Raw genomic sequence first — 21,748 nt, 5'->3', positions numbered from 1 at the left:
GAGCCACCTTACTGCCCACAGTCACTTTTCTCATATAAGTGGATGTAACTTTTTGGGAAAGTTGAGACAGGTTCAGTGCACTGTAGATCTCTCTGATTGTGGGTGGATTTGTGTAACAAGGAGCATAACTATCCCTTCCACTGAAGCAGTGCCTGCTCCTAGCTGCTGTGTGCTGTTTGCCATGTACCTTGTAACATTGAGCACAACACTCAATGCTCAGAAACATGTTTGCTTTTGAAAGTACGTGCAACAGGACCCATGTTGTCAAACTCCACCACTGGTACTCCAACCTCCTAGCGCATATTCTCAGTCAATGGGGTGCAGATATTGGAGAATGAATGGCCAAATATGATCTACTGGGGCAAGCATTCAGCAATGAATCAATAGTACAGAAGCTCTGGTCCACTCTGGAGTTCCTACATCAACAATCAGCCAATGGAGTCTAAGATTTGCAGTTGGCCTTTATACCTCATCAGCTGAGTTGCAAGGGATGCGACATCTCGGTGCCCAGCTTCTCCTACACTCCTTTCTTTCAAATCACTGCAGTGTGGAAACAGGCCATTTGGCCCAACAAATCCACACCGACCCTCCACAGAGTATCCCACCCAGACCCATTCCCCTACTTATTACTTTTGCATTTTCCCCTAACTAATGCACCACACCAACACATCCCTGAACACGATGGTCAATTTAGCTTGGCCAATTCATGCAACTTGTGCATCTTTGGACTGTGGGAGGAACCCATGCAGACATGGGGAGAATGCGCAAACTCCACACTGAAGCTGGAATCGAATCCGGGTCCCTGGCGCTGCGAGGCAACAGTGCTAGCCACTGTGCCACCCCATGCCACTCTGTTTTGTACCTTCTCCAGGGATGGTTGTAACCATACTGTCTATGCTTCTGATAATCTAAGTTGTACTGGGGAAAGAAAGCATTTTAAAGTTCAGTCACTTTAATTTGAATAAAATGCAATTTGCAGAGAACAGGGAAAGAAGCAAGGGAGTGAGACAAATTGAGTTGCTCTTGCAGGGAGTAGACATGATGAGCTGAATGAGCACTGTCTTTGTCACCATTCCATGATTTTAAGACCATAAGACATAAGAGCAAAGGTAGGCTATTCAGCCCATTGAGTCTGCTGCACCATTCAATGAGATCATGACTTATTTAATGATCCTCAACTCCACTTTCCCCCCATCATCCCCCAATAGCCCTTGGATCCCTTTATTGATTAATCATTGTCTATCGCAGCCTTGAATATATTTAATGACACAGGCTTGGCAGTCCTCTGCTATGAAGGCTTCAATAGATTCACTATCCCCTTGAGAGAAGAAAGTCCTCCTGATCTCTGTTTTAAATGTGTGACCTCTTATTCTGAGATTCAAATTGGATTTAACACTTTATCTAATAGTGACACTGGGCCTCTTTTAGATCAAGTGACTGTAATAGAAGCAGACAAACCAGCCATTCTGTACCAATAGTTTTGGTGAGATTGGATCACTGAGTAGGACAATCTGAAGAATTAACTACAGGGTGGGTCCTGTTTATATCCACCTGAGCCAATGGGTCCTTCACCTGGGTTAGATCCCAAAAACATAATGCAACGTCAGGAGTATGAGGCAATTTACCCGTGAAACACTGACATTACAAGGCATCATAAACTCTTTCTGCACTTGACTGTCAGCCTGGATGAACCTGTGGTATATGGACCCCATAATCTTCATATCTTAATGGTATTACCACCATTTATGAAAAGATCATTTGGAACAGGAGAAAAAAGATGTGACTTTGTAAATAATCAGGTTATGAGGGAAACACTGTTCACTAAACATATATTTGGGAATTGGAAGAGTGTGGTGCTAGAAAAGCACAGCAGGTCAGGCAGCATCCAAGGAGCAGGAGGGTCGGCGTTTCAAGCATAAGGTCTTCATCAGGAATGATACCTAATGCCCGAAGAAGGGCTTATGCTTGAAACGCCGACCCTCCTGCTCCTCAGATGCTGCCTGACCTGTTGTGCTTTACCAGCACCACACTCTTGACTCTAATCTCCAGCATCTGCAGTCCTCACTTGCTCCTGATAAATTTAGGAATGGAAGTAGGGTGTCAGCATTTGTAAATGGTACCAGATGCCAAACTGGGAGAGAACTGGTGAAACAGAGACTATGCATCTTCCAGTATTTTGGTGTAAACCATTGTAGAAAGGATTGATAAATGGCTAATAAGAAATTAGGTGCGGGGAAATCATTCTTGGAGAAGCAGGAAAAAGTGTTAATTCCTCAGCGAGTAAGAAACTGAAAGGCATAGAGTCGCAACATTCTGGAAAAATAGATGCATAAATCTCTGAAAGCAGTGATAAAGGTTTGTGAGGCCATAAATACAAAGGCAGACAAATTATTGGGAATTCATTTCTGGAAGAAGAGAATATAAAAGCAGGGGGGTGATGTTAACAATATATAGAAACTTGATTTGGAATATTGTGCACCATTCTGGGGAATTTAGACTGAGAAAAAGGACTGAAATACTGGAGAAACTTCAAGAGGGTTGATGGGGAAAGGTTAAACTCCACTGAATCGGTTGAGGTCAATTAGTGGAGGTGTGCTAGTTGATCTTAATTGAGGATTCTTGCAATTACAGTGGTAGTGTCCCTACCTTGAGCAGATTGTGATATTTATATTCAGTTAAAATCTGGAGTTAAAGCCTCATGACTTCTCGGTGACTGCTGTCAATTGGTGTAAAAACCCAACTGGTTCACAGATTCTTTATTTAGGGAAGGAAATCTTATTCTTGCATGATCTGGTCTCTGACTCTAACCCCATGGCAATGCAGTTGACTCATAAGTGCCCTCTGGGCAATTAGGTGTGGACAGTAAATGCTGAGCTGGTCAGTGTCATTGACATCCCATGAGTGAATATGCAAAAGAAATCAGGGAGAATGTGAATGTGATCGGAATATTCCTACAATATTACAATGACTACATTTCAGAAGTATTATGTTGGCTGTACAGTGTCCTGAAGTTATGAAAAATGCTAAAATTATTGTTCATAGGACGTGTGTGTTGCTGGCAAGGCCAGTAATTATTACACCTCCCTAATTGCCCTTGAGAATGTGATGACAGGCTGCCGACTTGAACAACGACAATTGACGTGGGATGTAGTTAAATCCACAGTGCTGTTCGGGAGTGAATTCCAGGATTTTGACTCAGCAATACTGATGGAATGCCAACATATTTCCAAGAATCAACATTCCTTCTAGCCACCCCACTGCTCTGAGGTTCCTCTAAGGCATGCCTGACTTCTTGCTTCAGAGTTTGTAGGTCGGTTAGCTCAGATGGTTAGAGCGTGGTGCTAATAATGCTAAGGTCGTGGGTTCAATCCCCACACCGGCCAAGTGTAGTGCTGAGGTTTGCCAGTGCACAATGTTTGCAGTGTCAAAGTTGGTTGTTGTTTAAGACCGTAACGGTGGCTTCATGGTTAGCACTGATGCCTCTCAGCACCAGGGACTCAGGTTTGATTCCAGCCTCAGGCGACTGTCTGTGTGGAGTTTGCACATTCTCCCCGTGTCTGTGTGGGTTTCCTCCCACAGTCCAAAGATGTGCAGGTTATGTGAATTGGCCATGCTAAATTGCCCATAGTGTAGGTTATTAGTTAGGGGTTAATACAGGGTAGAGGAATTACTGTTTGGAGGGTTGGTGTGGACTTGTTGGGTCGGAGGGCCTGTTTCCACACTGTAGGGATTTGAATTAATTAAATTCAACACCACACATCAACTTTGGAGATCCAAGCACCTCAACAAAAATTAGAACAAGTAATAGCCAGAAAAGTGTGTGATTTCAAAGGGAAGTTGCAAATGAAGTAGGATGAGCCTTCTGGGCTGAATGGCCTGTTAAATCAGAAGGTTTACAAAAACCCTAAATGGAAACTGATCAAAATCCTATTAAAATGTCAATCCCAAGGATCCTGTTGCACCCCAGTAATTACAAGGCTAACCTATCAGGGCAGCATGGTGGTTAGCACTATTGCCTTGCAGTGCTAGGGACCTGGGTTCAATTCCAGCCATGGGTGACTGTTTGTTTGTTTGTGTGGAGTTTGCACATTCTCTGTGTGGGTTTCCTTCCACAGTCTAATGATGTACAGATTAGGTGGCTTAGCCATAAGATGTGCAGGGTTACAGGGGAAGTGGGTGGGATGCTGTTCGGAGAGTCCAGTTGGGCCAAATGGCCTGTTTGCACACTGCAGGGATTCTATGATCATGGAAGGCCTGTATTTATTCTTAAACATCAAATTCAGAAACTATAAAGTAGCCCCTGGTGGAGCATTGTAACAGAATCTCAACCAACAGGTTAATAGACAATTGTATAAAAAAGAATGAAAACTTACTAAATCAAAATGATGTTAACTGGGATGATGGTGAACTCTCCCAAATATGTCTGAACTGAACTACATGTTTCATGACTGTATCACCCACATTGAGCTGTCCCAGCCAGAATCCATTCTCATTCCCATCCCCAATCCTGGAAGTAACTGTGGGGGAGGTGATGGCCTAGTGGTATTGTCGCAGGACTGTTACTCCAGAGGCCCAGGTAATGTTCTGGGGACCCATCGTGGCAGATGGTGGAATTTTAGTTCAATCAAAAAAAAATCTGGAATTTGGATCGCCAATTGTTGGGGGGAGAAAAACACCTGGTGCACTATGCCCTTTCAGGAAGTAAATCTGCCATCCTTACTTGCTCTGGTCTACCTGTGACTCCAGATCCAGAGCAATGTGGTTGACCCTCAACTGTACTCTGGGTAATTAGGGATGGACAATAAATGCTAGGTGAAAGTGAGGACGGGAGATTAGAGTGGTGCTGGAAAAGCACAGCAGGTCAGGCAGCATCCGAGGAGCAGGAAAATTGAGGAAATGAGGAAACTGGTGAAGTCCATAATGATGCCCTGGAGTTGAAGGGTTCTGAGGTGGAAGATGAGGCGTTCTTCCTCCAGGCGTCAGGTGAGGGATTGGCAATGGAGGAGGCCCAGGACCTGCATGTCCTTGGCGGAATGGGAGAGGGAGTTGAAATATTTGGCCACGGGGTGATGGGTTTGATTGGTGTGGGTGTCCCGGAGATATTCCCTGAAGCGCTTTGTGAGAAGGCGTCCAGTCTCCCCAATGTAGAGGAGACCGCATCGGGAGGAACAGTTGCAATAAATGGCATTTGTGGAGGTGCAGGTGAAACTTTGGATGTGGAAGGCTCCTTTGGGGCCTTGGATGGAGGTGAGGTGGGGAGGTGTGGGCACAGGTTTTGCAATTCCTGTGGTGGTAGGGGAAGATGCCAGGAGGGGAGGGTGGGTTGTCGGGGGGGGCGTGGACCTGACCAGGTAGTCTCGGAGGGAATGGTCTTTGCGGAAAGCAGATAGAGGTGGGGAGGGAAATATATCCCTGGTGGTGGGGTCCATTTGTAAGTGGCAGAAATGTCGGCGGATGATGTGGTTTATTTGGAGGTTGGTGAGGTGGAAGGTGACGATTGGTGGGGGAGGGGGGTGGGGTGGTGGAGGAGGTGTAGAACCAGGGCCAGTGACGCCTACATCCTGTGCATGAATTTTTTAAAATCCTAAAACTGCTCATCCTGCTGTCTAACCTTACATTTCCTCACCTGTATCAGGCAGATTCGAGGTGAGGGTGTTAACAGATTTGAATGTATGCAACAACCATAAGAGATTGAATGAATAAACTGGGGCTTGTTCTTCTCAGGAAAGTCAGAACCTGCTGCCTGACCCATTGCACATTCTGTACACTCTCTTGGTCTCACATTTCTAGCATTGACAGTATTCCTTTTGTTCTAGACAGGAGATCTGATAGAGTTGTTTAACATTACACAGCACTTGAATAGGGTGGAGGTGGATAAACCATTGTCTTGTGCCTGGTTACTGGTCTGGAATAAGGAGGCACAAATATAAAGTAGCTGTGAATTGATCACAAATTAAGAATTTCGGATGAGTTTTTGTGTCCTTAAATTGCCAATGATAGTCGTTTGAAATTCTCACTCAACAAGTGCTTAGCATTTTTCAAACTTAATGGCCTAGTTTTTGCATGTGAAAGATTTGGTGATAATTTCCTGAAAAATGGACAACATTTAAAAAATTTAAATCAAACTGTTGACTAAACAATCAGAATTGGGTTTGGGGAGGGATATCTACTTCATGAAATGGCTTCTCTAACTGATTTCTTTTGTTATGTTCAAGTATTTTAACTATGTACAATGTTTAAAAATTAGCAGTACTGAAGTCAGTCATTTAGAACAATAAAGAAGGAACAGTCTGTTGGGGCACCAAGGATTACTTTTGTCTTTTAGTTTTTAACAAAAGACTTCGTGGATGTAGAGCCCAAGGGGAGACAGTGGTGAATTTATTTAGTGGAGGCTGTCTGCGTCTACATAATCACTAAGGCCCTGTAGGTTTTTTGTTAGATTTCCTCTTGTGGAATCTTGCTAAACAAACGTCTTATCCAAGTGTGGAATTCCAGTGTAGTCATTAATTGCTTGTTTTATCTGCTTTTAACTTTGCCGTCTTGACTGTAGTAACCATTTGACAGAATTGCAAACCACCTGCACTTGAAATATTTCTGAAGGCACTTGGCTCGAAGGACTGTCATCATCAACACATAGGGAATAACCTGGTCAACTGGCACTAACGAGGGAATGATGAACTGTCCCACCTGTCCACCTTCCTTGCCATCTGTCTGCTCCACCCTCTGCTCCAACCTATCACCAACACCCCCAACCTTCATCTACCTATCTCATTCCCAGCTACCTTCCCCCAGCCCCAATCCCCTCTCATTTAACTCTCAGCCCGCTTACACTTTATGGTATTTGCCATCTGGGCAAGGGCTCTCTTTGAGAGAGCTCACTGCCTCCAGTCCTCCTTGGTATTTGCTTAATCATTAGGTAGACCCAAGATAAAACATTTAAGAAAGGTGGTAAGGACCAAGCCAGGGAACTATAGACCAGTGAGCCTGATGTCGGTGGTGGGCAAGTTGTTGGAGGGAATCATGAGGGACAGGATGTACATGTATTTGGAAAGGCAAGGACTGATTAGGGAAAGCCATCATGGCTTTGTGCGTGGGAAACCATGTCTCACAAACTTGATTGAGTTTTTTGAAGAAGTAACAAAGAGGATTGATGAGGGCAGAGCAGTAGATGTGATCTATATGGACTTCAGTAAGGCGTTCGACAAGGTTCCCATCGGAGACTGATTAGCAAGGTTAGATCTCATGGTGTACAGGGAATACTAGCCATTTGGATACAGATCTGGCTCAAAGGTAGAAGACAAGCAGGTGGTCGTGGAGGGTTGTTTTTCAGACTGGAGGCCTGTGACCAGTGGAGTGCCAGAAGGATCGGTTCTTGGTCCACTACATTTTGTCATTTAAATGATTTGGATGTGAGCAGAAGAGGAGGTACAGTTAGTAAGTTTGCAGATAACACCAAAATTGGAGGTGTAGTGGACAGCGAAGAAGATTACCTCCGATTATAATGGGATCTTGATCAGATGGGCCAATGGGCTGAGGAGTGGCAGATATAGTTTAATTCAGATAAATGCGAGGTGCTGCATTTTGGGAAAGCAAATCTTAGCCAGACTTATACACTTAATGGTAAGGTCCTAGGGAGTGTTGCTGAGCAAAGAGACCTTGGAGTGCAGGTTCCTAGCTCCTTGAAAGTGGAGTCGCAGGTAAATAGGATAGTGAAGAAGGCATTTGGTATGCTTTCCTTTATTAGTCAGAGTATTGAGTACAGGAGTTGGGAGGTCATGTTGCGGCTGTACAGGACATTGGTTAGGCCACTGTTGGAATATTGAGTGCAATTCTAGTCTCCTTCCTATCGGAATGATGTTGTGAAACCTGAAAGGGTTCAGAAAAGATTTACAAGGATGTTGCCAGAGTTGGAGGATTTGAGCTATAGAGAGAGCGGAACAGGCTGGGGCTGTTTTCCCTGGAACGTCTGAGGCTGAGGGGTGACCTTATAGAGGTTTACAAAATCATGAGGGGCATGGAGAGGATAAATAGACAAAATCTTTTTCCTGGGGTGGGGAGCCCAGGACTAGAGAGCATAGGTTTAGGGTGAGAGGGGAAAGATATAAAAGAGACATAAGGGCCAATTTTTTACACAGAGGGTGGTACATATATGAAATGAACTGCCAGAGGAAATGGTGGAGGATAGTACAATTGCAACATTTGAAAGGCATTTGGATGGGTATATGAATAGAAACTGTTTGGATGTATCTGGGCCGGGTGCTGGCAGGCGGAACTAGATTGGGTTGGGATATCTGGTTAGCATGAACGGGTTGGACTGAAGGGTCTGTTTCCATGCTATACATCTCTATGACCTCCTTGGAGTATCTCCAGAAGAGTCACTGTTTTTGATAACAAGAAGGTTCACTGCTTGACAACAATAATTGGTCATATTTTGGTCCTTTCGTACACAATGACCAAGATTCTAAGGAGTTGGTACGGATACATCTGCCTCTTGGCTCCACTCACTAACTGTATGAAGCATTTGTAGAATGTATGGAGCCAATGTAACATGAACATTAATTCCTTCAAATAACCATTATTTTGTACAATACATGCCACTGGCTTTAGTCGATGAGGCAGAAACCTCACCATACAGCACGATGAACCTACTGACTGGTATGTGAGAGTATTTTTATTATTTGAATTGGCCTTGACATCAGCTGGGACCTGTTCACGGTCTGGTTGAAGAGTCAAGTACTCCCAGTCTGAAAGTTTATTTTGTGGTCCTGTGGAGTCTATGGATCATGATCATGTTGGTTGTGGGCGATTGTCTTTTCAAGTAATTGAAAAATCTTTTGTTGCGTTTTTGGATGCGCTGCATCCCTCTGCTCATGATCTTTAGGCACCCGGTGCGAAGGGACGTGAGCAGATTGGAGGGTCTTCTCGTGGGTCTGCTCCTGGGTCTGGTCAGGCTGGCTGTAAACTGGTCCGGGCAGCCGGCTGAGGGGGGGAGGATATCTGCCAACTGTGTGCCCCTCTTCCGTGATTACATTCATGCCTGGGTGCCCTTGGAGAGGGAGCATGCGGTGTCCATGAATACAGGTGGGCAAGGCAAGCGGATAGAGTGTGGCATGGTGGCTCAGTGGTTAGCACTGCTGCCTCACAGCACCAAGGACCTGGGTTTGATTCCACCCTGGGGCGGCTGTCTGTGTGGAGTTTGCACATTTTCTGAGTCTCTGGGTACTCTGGTTTCCTCCCACAATCCAAATACGTGGATTGGCCATGCTAAATTATCCATAGTGATCAAGGATGGGTGGGTTAGCCATGGGGAACATAGGGTTATGGGCTGAGTTTGGGTGGGATGCTCTTTGGAGTATCAGTGTAGACTTGATGGGCTGAATGGCTTGCTTCCACACTGTAGGCGTTCTATGGTCGTGCTTTACTTTCCCCCTCAACACCACCTTTGATGATTTGCAATGCCCGTAAGGGGTATGCTGTTTGATACACAGGTTTTTTTTAACTAGTAGCGGAAAACATGAATGGTACTTCTCTCCCACCTTTACCAGGGTCAGGGGGAAATTAGCTCCAAATCTTTGGAATTTGGCAATCTTGTTGGGTCGAGTAGCTGTGAATGTTTGCAATTGAGCTGTTAAGAGATATTGAATGAGTACAATTGCTGAGCAGTAGTTCTGTGAAACGTCACATTTTTGTGATCTTTATCCTAAATTCCTTGGCACAATCGCTTCCCCCACAGACCACTAAAGGTAAAAGACAAAGGTGGCGTGAAATGAGCCCACGCAACTTGCTACGTCCCCGGTTCAATCCCCAGTCCGTGGGAAGTTGGTCTGAGTGAGGATTAGCTTCCTGTCTTGTGTGAGAAAATGAGCAACAGTTATTTATCTATTAAACAACAGCTGGTTTGATAATGATATCGTTTGACCAATTGTGAAGAAGGATCAGAAATTTAAAATAAACAATGTCAAGTCGGTCATGGTGCATAGGGAAGTGGTGGGTGCAGTATTTCTGTTGCGCTCCTGGGATATCCATTTAAACCCATTCCCCCCACACGTCTTCATTAACTATTCAATGTCAATTCAAGTTCTGGACATTTTCGTAGCAGATGTTCGATTATGCTAAGTGGTTTGTGAGGCTTCGAACACCCAGCAGTCCAAGGCTTGCAGAGACTTGTCAGATTTAGTAAGAATTTAAACATTTCTTTTCAGTTTTTGCTTCCACTTACAAGGACCCTTTCTGTAATCTAATACAAGTCTCACTTGGCAACATGTTTCACTCAGTAGATCGTTTCTGTATGCGAATTAGTCATGTTTGCTTTAAATTTTTAAAAATCTTTTCTGAGGTATCTTGGATACAGTTTTTAAAATTCTCTCACGGGATGTGGGCAGTGCTGTCCGGGCTAGCATTTATTGCCCAGTGTCAACCACATTGTTGTGGGTCTGGAGTCACATGTAGTCCAGACCAGGTAAGGATGGCAGATCCTTAAGGAAGAACAATAATTAATTAATTAATTAACCAGACAAGTTTGTTACGACTTAGCGAGGACCCGGGTGCTAATTAAACCAGACACCCAGAAAAGCTCGCCTCACCTTGTAACCTGTTAAAGTGTGAGTGACAGATAGCTCCTGAATTCCACGATTTAAAGAAAAATAATATCAATTTATTCCTTAACTCCGACAGTGAATATTAAACAACAGCTATTTACAACTCTAAGCCCCCCTTTCTCTTAACAGCTTATTATCTACCTCCAATTCTGTAACTCAATATACTGTTCAGAATAAAAACCCATATTAAAATTACATAACTTAATTTCAAACCACACAGTGGCTGTCATTTCCAGTGTTCTTCTTTCAGCTGAAGATCTCCCTGGGTCATCTTTTGTCTTTTGCTGTGAAGATGTTTCATATGAATAAAGGTACTTTTGATAGAGCGTTTTGAATGACAGCATTTCTCGATGAGACTTACTTTCTGTCTGACTTTCAAAATGCCTGTTTTTTTTTTATTACCCCAAACTTCGGGTTGTCTGATTTGGTTCCAGGTTGGCAAGAACAATAAATTCAAACTCGATTGGGTTTTAGTATCCTGGGGCATAATTTAAACCGACTAGCTAACTTTGAATTGTTGTCAAAACAGAACCAACTCAGGTATCTATTTCACAGCCAAATGTTGCATATTTTCAATTTTCCAGTACAGTCTGAAACTGCTAGCTAGTAATATGACATGTGTTAGTAAGCGCTAAGTGCAAAATAGCATTCACTCTCTCTTAAAGGTACAGTATGTGCCTTCAACTTCATAACAGGTTTTTCTGGCAGTCAGCAATTGTTTCATGGTCATTAGACCTTTAATTCCAGATTCATTTTATTGACTGACATCAGCTGAGTTTCTATATTAATAGTGTAGTGTTAATACCTATAGGACAATTTTCCCCACAATTTGATGCAGAGTGATGCCAAGAGCATGGATTCAATTCCTGCACCAGCTGAGGTTACCATGAAGGACTCTCCTTCTCAACCTCTCCCCTCCCCTGAGATGTGATGACCCTCAGGTTCAACCACCTCCAGTTGTGTTTCTCTAGTGAGAGAGCAGCCATATAGTCTGCTCTCTCGCTAGAGAAACACAACTGTGTTGACTTGACCTTTCCAGTTCAGATACCAGTGACCCTATTTTCAATTGCACATTGGTGCACTTAGAACATTGGGAGAGACTGATGGTATGCAGGTTAGGTGAATTGGCCATGCTAAAAAATATGTTGTCCTTGGTGTTCAGTGATGTGACGACTGGATGGGTTGGCCATGATAAAATAGGGGAAGGGCTGGGTCTAGGTGGAATACTCTTCAAAGGGTCAGTGAAACCCAATGGGCTGAATGTCTCCTTCTGCACTATGGAGACTCTATGATTTGATTGAGAAGTTTTGTTCTGCTTTGGCATCTATTGCCCTCCAGAATGCTGCTGATAATTGCCAGCAGGTTTCTGTCAGGTGCAGCTTATTTATGTTGGTCAGGACCATGAGTCAAGAATCTTGAAGTGTTTAGAAACATCCCAAGAATGTGATAAGACCAGTTTTGGTTATCTCACCATTATTAAAAGTTGTAGCTGCCAGACAAGATAGGGACTAGATAAAGATTAACAGTTGTGACAATAGATTGATGTTCTGAATATGCAGGTGTACCATAAGTTAAGTTATCATGTCCGTCTTTGGTGAAGTTATGTCCAAATTCACTTGGAGAAATCAATAAAAGCAGGCACAATGTCAGAAACTCATCTAAGGTATCAAATCTGAGTGCAGTTACTTCCAAAACCTTTTGGGAGGTTTCCTTTTTTTATTGAACATTTTTGAATGTTTAATTCATTTTATTTAAACATTTTCTAAGGTTTCCACTACACCATTGTCCAAGTTACTAAGTGGACTAATGCTAGAAATCTGGAGTAAAAATTGAAAGGTGTGGGAATAGTCATTGACTAGCCAACTGTAAAGAGAGAAACTGAATTAAGGTTTTGTCAGAAAGGTGATTGGTCAGAAGCTTTAACCTTGTTTCTCTCTACACAGAGACTGTCTGGCATGCTGAGTATTTCCAGCATTTTGACTGTGAATAGAGTTTATTTCTCTTTTTTTAAAAATTATTTATCAACTAATTATTGTTGCTTTTAATTGGTTCAGCTAAAAAAAGCCATCTATAAGATGTGAGATAGGAGCAGAATTGGCCATTCAGCCCATTGCCAGTCAATGAGATCATGGCTGATTTGCTAATCCTCAGCTTTCCTTTCCAGCCTTTCCCCTATTATCCTGATTCCTTTTAACAATCTATCTATCTCAGACTTGAATATACTTAATGAAGGAGAAAGTGAGGACTGCAGATGTTGGAGATCAGAGCTGAAAATGTGTTGCTGGAAAAGCGCAGCAGGTCAGGCAGCATCCAAGGAGCAGGAGAATCGACGTTTCGGGCATGAGCCCTTCTTCAGGACCCATTATACTTAATGACCCAACCTCTACAGTTTCAATTAGATTAGGATCCCTATAGTGTGGAAAAAGGCCCTTTGGCCCAACAAATCCACACCGACCCTCTGAAGAGTAACCCATCCACACCCTCTGACTAATGCATCTAACATTATGAGCAATTTAGCATGGCCAATTCACCTAGCCTGCACATCTTTGGACTGTAGAAGGAAACTGGAGCACCCGGACGAAACCCATGCAGACGCAGGGAGAATGTGCAAACTCTACACAGACAGTCACCTGAACCTGGAATCGAACCTGGGTCTCTGGTGGTGTGAGGCAGCAGTGCTAACCACTGAGCCACTGTGCCACTTGGATAATCTCTACTGTAAAGAATTTCACAGACTCTCTACCTTCTGAAAGAGGAAGTTCCTCCTTATCTCTGTTCTAATTATTCTGAGCTTATGCTGTCTGATTCTGGACCCTCCCATAGAGGGTAACAACCTTTTCAGCATCTATCCTGTCAAGTCTACTGAGAATCTTGTATGTTGTCTGTATTCTTCTATATTCCCGAATAAAGGCCCACTCTACTCAACCTTTCCTCATTAGATAGTCTCTCCATACCTGGTATCAGCTTTGTGAACCTTCTCTGGACTGTCTTCAATGCCAGCATACATTTTCCTTAGATAAAGAGGCCTCTATCTGCTAACGCAAGGGCCAACTATTATTATTGCAAATCCTAGTCAAAGCCACCTGGCTTCTGTCAGATAGTTCTTGCCCTTGCCCTCACTTTGACCAACTTCAGATTTGGGTTAATTTCTAACACTTTTTTTGATACATATTAATATCAAATAGAACATACACCATATTCGGAGTTATACCAGGCTCTAATCTTACTGTTACTGACTTTTTGAAAAACTATTCGATGTTCTCCACATGCCTGTCTGCACAGGTACCTTCACAGTCTCATGGCTAGACTTTCCATTTCTGCCTCACTTCCCATGTGTTTCACACTATCTTAACTCCACCTATATTGTACTATTTATGCCCAGTGAGGTACAGTAGTATGGCATCATTGCAATATTGTTTCAGGATCCTAAAGCTCTAACACTCATTGTCTCTCTCCCATTTTATAGTGGATTGTGGAGGCATGGTGACCTGTCTCCCCATGGCGTACAGATGCACTTACGTGACCAATTAGTGCCCACATAAGTGCCTTCTCCTGCCCCCAGCTCCATCTTACCCTCTGTTAGTGAGTCCTGTGTAGAATGCCTCAGATCTTTAGATGCTTCAGTAACCAGCCACTCAATAACAACCTGAGTGGCAGGGACAGTCATTACCTCAGTAATCAGCGTTCTTTTTTTTTACCAATGCAGAGCTGGTCTAATTTTTGATTTTGCCAGGAATTACAATATAGTGTAAGTAATGATGCTTCTCATTTAATCACATTCTTCCCTATGTCTACTGTCTGTTTCAGTTCTGGAACTCTGAGATTTCAGTGAATCTCCCCTAATTCTAGTTTCTTGGACCTTCCCCACTTGCTTCTTAAACCACTGGCAGTTTTGTCTACAGCTTAGTCGAAAGATGTTGTAAAATTTCCTTCCCAGACCTTTTGGCCCCTCCACCTCTCTCTCTCTCTCTCTCTTTAAGGACACTCCTTAAAATCCTCGATAAAACACTGCAATCAACGCATTTAATGATTTCCTCCTTTGTCTCTGTTTGTTTTCTACCTTACTTGTCTGTGAATCTCCTTGTGATGGTTTCCCTTGTTAAAGCGACTATATTAATTCATGTTGCTGCTGTTAAGTTGGAGCTCTGCGGAACTCCTGCAGGGTTTAACATAGGTATGCTGTGCTGCTCCTCGGATGCTGCCTGAACTGCTATGCTCTTCCAGCACCACTAATCCAAAATCTGGTTTCCAGCATCTGCAGTTATGGTAAAAACAATGCTGTTACAATGGTTGCAGGAAATTCCAGACCATGTAGCTTTCCCCTCCCCGTGCTTTGAACAGCTAGTTATACACTGTTTCTGTTTGATAGCCTTACCTCTACAGTATCAGTATTTTTGACTAGAGATTTACAGATGGCATTTTCACCATCATAGACACTTTGACAGGAAATTCCAGACCATGTAGCTTTCCCCTCCCCGTGCTTTGAACAGCTAGTTATACACTGTTTCTGTTTGATAGCCTTACCTCTACAGATTTACAGATGGCATTTTCACCATCATAGACACTTTGACCTGTTCTGCATCAACAACAAGACCGTTGTCACAATTTCCATATCCGGGATTTTTTTGCCTCTCTGTTGAGTTAGGGGTAGGGTGCATGTACAGGGTACTACCCTCCATTAAACACCAATACAGTCTCTACTTTCTGAAAAGTGCAGTACGTTGGCCGATCTGCCTTCCTTGAGTTGATAGTTTATGTAAGGCCACCTTTGGCACACAAATTCCACGAGATTACAGAACAAGTCCTGCACTGTGTGCTGAGGAAGTCACGTGCTGTGCTCCAGAATGTAAACAGTGCCCAGAAACGGACAAATAGTCGAAATTTATTAATTAGCATTTCCCAGTAGGGGAAGTTTCTCATTTTATGATGGAACTTTCTCACTTTTTTTTAAGCTTGCTCTCTCTCACCGTACAATAACACTTGTAAAGGCAGGAGTGTGAGGAAACTGCACACCATGAGGCAAGATAATGCATCATAGAACATAGAACATTACAGCGCAGTACAGGCCCTTCGGCCCTTGATGTTGCGCCGACCTGTCATACCAATCTGAAGCCCATCTAACCTACACTATTCCATGTATGTCCATATGCTTGTCCAATGACGACTTAAATGTACTTAAAGTTGGCGATTCTGCTACCGTTGCAGACAAAGCATTCCATAGCCTTACTACTCTCTGAGTAAAGAAACTACCTCTGACATCTGTCCTATATCTATCACCCCTCAATTTAAAACTATGCCCCCTCGTGATCGCCGTCACCATACTTGGAAATAGGCTCTCCCTGTCCACCCTATCTAACCCTCTGATTATCTTATATGTCTCTATTAAGTCACCTCTCAACCTCCTTCTCTCTCACGAAAACAGCCTCAAGTCTCTCCGCCTTTCATCGTAAGACCTTCCCTCCATACCAGGCAACATCCTAGTAAATCTCCTCTGCACCTTTTCCAAAGCTTCCACATCCTTCTTATAATGCGGTGACCAGAACTGTACACAATACTCCAAGTGCAGCCGCACCAGAATTTTGTACAGCTGCAGCATTACCTCATGGTTGTGGAACTCGATCCGTCTATTAATAAAAGCTAAAACACTGTAAGCTGCCTTAACAACCCTGTCAACGTGGGTGGCAACTTTCAAGGATCTGTGTACCTGGACACCGAGATCTCTCTGCTCATCTACACTACCAAGAATCTTAGCATTAGCCCAGTACTTTGCATTCTGGTTACTCTGACCAAAGTGAATCACCTCACACTTGTCCGCATTAAACTCCATTTGCCACCTCTCAGCCCAGCTCTGCAGCTTATCTATGTCTCTCTGTAACCTACAACATCCTTTGTCACTATCCACAGCTCAAGCGACCTTAGTGTCATCTGCAAATTTACTAACCCACCCTTCTACGCCCTCATCCAGGTCGTTTATAAAAATGACGAACAGCAGTGGACCCAACACCGACCCTTGCGGTACACTATTGGTAACTGGATTCCAGGATGAACATTTCCCATCAACCACCATCCTCTGTCTTCTTTCAGCAAGCCAATTACTGATTCAAACTGCTATATCTCCCACAATCCCATTCCTCCGCATTTTGTACAATAGCCAATTATGGGGAACCTTATCGAATGCCTTGCTGAAATCCATATACACCACCTCAACCGGTTTACTCTCATCTACCTGTTTGGTCACCTTCTCAAAGAACTCAAGGTTTGTGAGGCACGACCTACCCTTCACAAAATCGTGCTGACTATCCCTAATCAAATTATTCTTTTCTGGATGATTATAAATCCTATCTCTTATAACCTTTTCCAACACTTTACCAACAACTGAAGTAAGGCTCACTGGTCTGTAATTTCCAGGGTTGTCTCTACTCCCCTTCTTGAACAGAGGAGCCACATTTGCTGTCCTCCAGTCTTCTGGCACTATTCCTGTAGACAATGACGATTTAAGGATCAATGCCAAAGGCTTGGCAATCTCCTCCTTGGCTTCCCAGAGGATGAATTCTGGATTAGTGGTGCTGGAAAAGCACAGCAGTTCAGACAGCATCCAAGGAGCAGGAAAATCAACGTTTTGGGCAAAATCCCTTCATCAGGATCCTAGGATAAATCCCATCCGGCCCAGGGGACTTATCTATTTTCAGGATTTCTAATACCTCTTCCTTGTGAACCTCAATCCCACCTAGCCTAGTAGCCTGTATGGGACTGCAGCACAGTTCAGTTAATCTCCTCCTGTTTGAGATAAAGTTTAAAAAAATCACACACCAGGTTATAGTAAAGGAGGCTTATTTGGAAACACTAACTTTCACAGTGCTGCTCCTTCATTAGGTGGGACCAACGCTCTGAAAGCTAGTGCTTCCAGATAAACCTGTTAGACTATAACCTGGTGTTGCGTGATTTTTAATTTTGTCCACCCTAGTCCAACACCGGCATCTCCACATCCTGTTTGAGATAGACAGGACCGTAGGAGGGCTCCCACTTGCTGTTCACCTCTTTGTTTCATTTGTCTGTTCTTGAGTGATCCTGTACGAGCACATGTGCACCAGTGTGTTTCATAGGGGAACGATACAGGTACAGTATGCTACCACTACATTAAGCACCATTACAGTGCAGTACATTGTCTTCTTTGCTTGGAGTGTTTATGTAAGGCCAACTTTGGCATACAAATTCCCTGAGAGGGATGTGGAGTTTTACTTAATTCACTCACGAGATGTGGGCATCACTGGCTGGATCATCATTTATTGCCCGTCCCTAGTTGCCCCTTGAGCAGGTGATGGTGAGATGCTTTCTTGAACCACAGTAGTCCATGAGCTGTAGGTAGACCCCACAATAGCAAACTGAAAGGAGGCCCTGAAGACAGCCTTGGATTACAAAGTGAATCTGGAGAATGTAGAGGGTCAGCTGATGAGCAACGAAGAAGATCTCCTAATGATGGGGGTGGAAAGTTTGTATGTATGTGTCATTCAAAATGGATAACAAGGTTAGACTAGTCAGATTCAGATTAATTGAAGGAGGTGATGAAGGAAGATTTAAGCTGCTTAAACAAGGAGGAGGAAGTGAATAATGATGGGAGTCAGCATGAAATTGAAAAATACCAATAACTGAAGAGGAAAGTGAGGTATGGAGGAATGGTCAGAGGACCAGCCCTTAGGTAGATCACCACAGGTATGTAATCATAGTGGCCGAGGACAAGAGCACTGTTTTGTTTTCTTTTGATGTTTCTGACTGGCAACACTGGGGCAATTCAGTATTACAGCTGCTACATAGGGACAGGAATAGGCCTTTCAGCCCCTTGAGGCTGTTCCACTATTCAGTGAGACTATGGCTGATCTGTGGCCTAACGCCATGTATTTGGCCCATATCCCTTAATAACACTGCTTGAAAAATAATTGTCTCTCTCCGATTTAAAATTTAACAACTGATCCAGCACCCACTGCTGTTTGTGGAAGAGAGTTCCAAATCTCTACCATCCTTTGTATGTAAAGGTGCTTCCTAACCATTCTCCTGAATGGTCTGGCCCTGATTCTAAGATCATACCCCCTAGTTCTAAAAAGCCTAACCAGTGGAAATACCCTGTCTTTTCTTGCTTCTATCTTGAAGACTTAGATGAATCCATACCCTTCTAAATTCTAGAGTGGTCCAATCTCTATCATCTCCCTTCATAACGTAACCCTGAAGTTCAGGTATCATCCTTTTATATCTCCAAGGACAAGGACATCCTTCCTAAGGTGTGGTGCCCAGATCTGCAAATGGTGCTCCAAGTGGGGTCTAACTAGGGTTCTGTATAACTGCAGTTCTGTATCCTTAACAAATCAAAAAAACACATCAGTGATACTTGATGTGAACCCATGTAGGGCAGACTGTTTAAATACTGGTGCCTGTGACTTGATTGGCAAAGTTGTTTATTTTTGTCCATCTAGTGTAGCTAATGTCTCTAACTCGCTGGCATCCAACAACATGGCTTGACTAACTACTTTCACCTGACTGACAGGCAGTTAGACAGACAGATCACTCTCACCACCAAGTTAAAAATCACACAACACTAGGTTATAGTCCAAAGGTTTATTTGGAAGTACGAGCTTTTGGAGCGCTGCTCCTCCGAAAGCTAGTGCTTCCAAATAAACCTGTTGACTATAACCTGATGTCCTGCAATTTTTAACTTTGTCCACTCCATTCCAACTCCGGCACCTCCACATCATGACTCTCACTACCAGGCAATTTCCTGTTTAACAGGGCAACCTAAATTCCATCAGCGGACCGCAAGGATTTCCTGTCAATCAGCCTTGGTGAATCCAGAAAGGCTTCCTTGACAGTACTCTCTCTGGCTGGACTGCACTGGCAGAAAAGAGGTGATTGGAATTGAAAATGAATGTGGAAAGTCCCACCAGCTTACGACACGCATCAGCTGAGGGGCAGGCACACTGCTGTTCTCGTGTTTCTTTTCCCACTTGCTCTTGTAAATAAGACTTGCGCTATCAGAAATGCCCCCACACCCCTATCAGGTCTGGAGAATCCATTCAGAATCCCTAGGAGGGGCATCCGAATGTGTGTTAAACTGGGAAATTGTTCTGTCTGGGAATCTGGGTTGGGTTGAAGACAATTGAGCGGCTTCTTTGCAGGAAAGGGGGTAATTAAAGTAAGAGTGGTGGTAAATGCAGCTGGCACCATCACTGCTGTATAAAATTAATGTTGCTTCATGCAGTACAGGTGGGGGGAGGGGCATTGGTGGAGGTGCATGTGCTGGGGGTGGGGGCAAGCTGTGGAGCAGGGAGATGAAGGCCTGCTATTGAGGTGAAACAATCCCCGCTCAACATACCGAGCTAGGCTTCCCAAGAATGCAGGGTAATCTGGAAGTCTGCCTTTGCTTTCCCCCTCCCCCTCCCCCTCCCCCCCCCCCGCCCAGCCTAGCAGCATCCGCAATGTTGAGTGAAGATTGAAAGATCAGCTGGAATGCAGTCTGCATCTCGATGAGCTTCATTCTTCTGTCTGCCTGTACATGAAAGCTCAGGGAGGGTACAATTCAGAGAGACCCTGCTCTATTGAATCTTTCAGCACCCTCTCGTTCAGTGCAAAGCAGCAAAAGCACAAAATGCCTCAAATGCTTTTATTTTCTACGGCAACCCAAATTTGTATTCTTTTCCTTTCTTTTATTTTCTCTTTTTGTTTTCTACACATGGAAGAGTTGTCACACACACAACCAAAGAAACAAACTTTGTATTTTTCAGACCTGGTTTAATTTGCAGCAGCAAGCTCGCACTTGAAGATTCCAAACCTGCAATTTTTCTTGATTTCAGGTGGATATGTGCTCAGCTGCCTTCAAAACCACTAACAGGCATGGAATCAGAATCACGCCTTTAGCCAACGTTTAAATATTCATTCTAAATAAAAGCTTTTTAATGTGTTCCTCATGAGCAATCGTCTGATTTAATTTCTCTGCATTCTGTAAAGCATTACTCAGAATGGTTTCAGCTGAGGAATAGCCATTGAACTAATTCATTTTATCTCGTATCCTCTGTCTACATATATTGTCTGACTGGTTCATTTGTTTATGTAAATGTAAAACTTCCATGCTCTGTAGGAGAAAGTGAGGACTGTAGATGCTGGAGCTCAGATTCGAGAGTATAGCGCTGGAAAAGCACAGCAGGTCAGGCAGCATCTGAGGAGCAGGAGAATGTCCGAAACGTCCAGTCTCCTGCTCCTTGGATGCTGCCTGACCTGCTGTGCTTTTCTAGCACCACACTCTCGACTTCCATGTTCTGCAGTACCTTAGAGTCATAGAGATGTACAGCGTGGAAACAGACCCTTCAGTCCAACCCATCCATGCTGTCCAGCTATCCCAGCCCAATCTAGTCCCATCTGCCAGCACCTGGCCCATATCTCTCTAAACCCTTCCTATTCATATACCCATCCAAATGCCTCTTAAATGTTGTAATTGTACCAGCCTCCACCACATCCTCTACTTTTGCTTTTGTGGAGGAGTGGAAATTCCATTATTCCAATTTCCTTCAGATTGCTGCTGGTCTGATATAGATTGAGTCAGGTTCTGACATGGAACTAACTACTTTTTAAAGTAATTTAGTTTGCTTTGTTCATGTAGTAATCTAACCTAATTTTCCAGAACCACACTCTCGGCATCAAGTCCCACCTGTTATGATAATATAGTGACTGGAACTATGGCTAGGATGGTCTCATTAGTCATAGAGTTGTAAAGATATACAGCACGGAAACAGACCCTTCGGTCCAACTCATCTGTGCTGACCAGATTTACTAAATAAATCTAGTTGCATCTGTCACCATTTGGCCCATAACCCTCTGAACCCTTCCTATTCATATACCTGTCCAGATGCCTTTAAATGCTGTAATTGTACCAACCTCCACCACTTCCTCTGACAACTTATTCCAGACATGTACTAACCTCTGCGTGAAAAATTTGGCCCATAGGTCCCTTTCTTTCCCCCCTCACCCTAAATAAATCTAGTCCCATTTGCCAGCATTTGGTCCATATCCCTCTAAACTCTTCATATTCATACACCCATCTAGGTGTCTTTTACATGTTGTAATTGTATGAGATCCTTGATTGAGATTGTTAACCTGGGTCAATCAGG

At 43.6% G+C, this 21,748-nt stretch overlaps 1 protein-coding gene and 1 non-coding gene across 2 annotated transcripts in view; both read left to right on the top strand.

The window, feature by feature from the left end:
- The window catches only part of LOC122540409 (agrin-like), a 70,216-nt gene extending 49,730 nt beyond the window's left edge, over positions 1-20,486 (top strand). Inside the window, exon 3 of the mRNA XM_043676124.1 lies at positions 20,369-20,486. Within this exon, the coding sequence (XP_043532059.1) occupies positions 20,369-20,379 (11 nt within the window). The 3' untranslated portion in view covers positions 20,380-20,486. The remainder of the gene's footprint in view (positions 1-20,368) is intronic.
- trnai-aau lies at positions 3,310-3,383 on the top strand. Its single transcript has one exon. It is a non-coding gene; the product is annotated as a tRNA-Ile (tRNA).
- Positions 20,487-21,748: the final 1,262 nt, after the last annotated feature.

Source organism: Chiloscyllium plagiosum, chromosome 34 (assembly GCF_004010195.1).
Source record: "Chiloscyllium plagiosum isolate BGI_BamShark_2017 chromosome 34, ASM401019v2, whole genome shotgun sequence".
NCBI lineage: Eukaryota > Metazoa > Chordata > Chondrichthyes > Orectolobiformes > Hemiscylliidae > Chiloscyllium > Chiloscyllium plagiosum.
The sequence above is the reverse complement of the archived record's forward strand: the minus strand, read 5'-3'. Positions and strand labels throughout refer to the sequence as shown.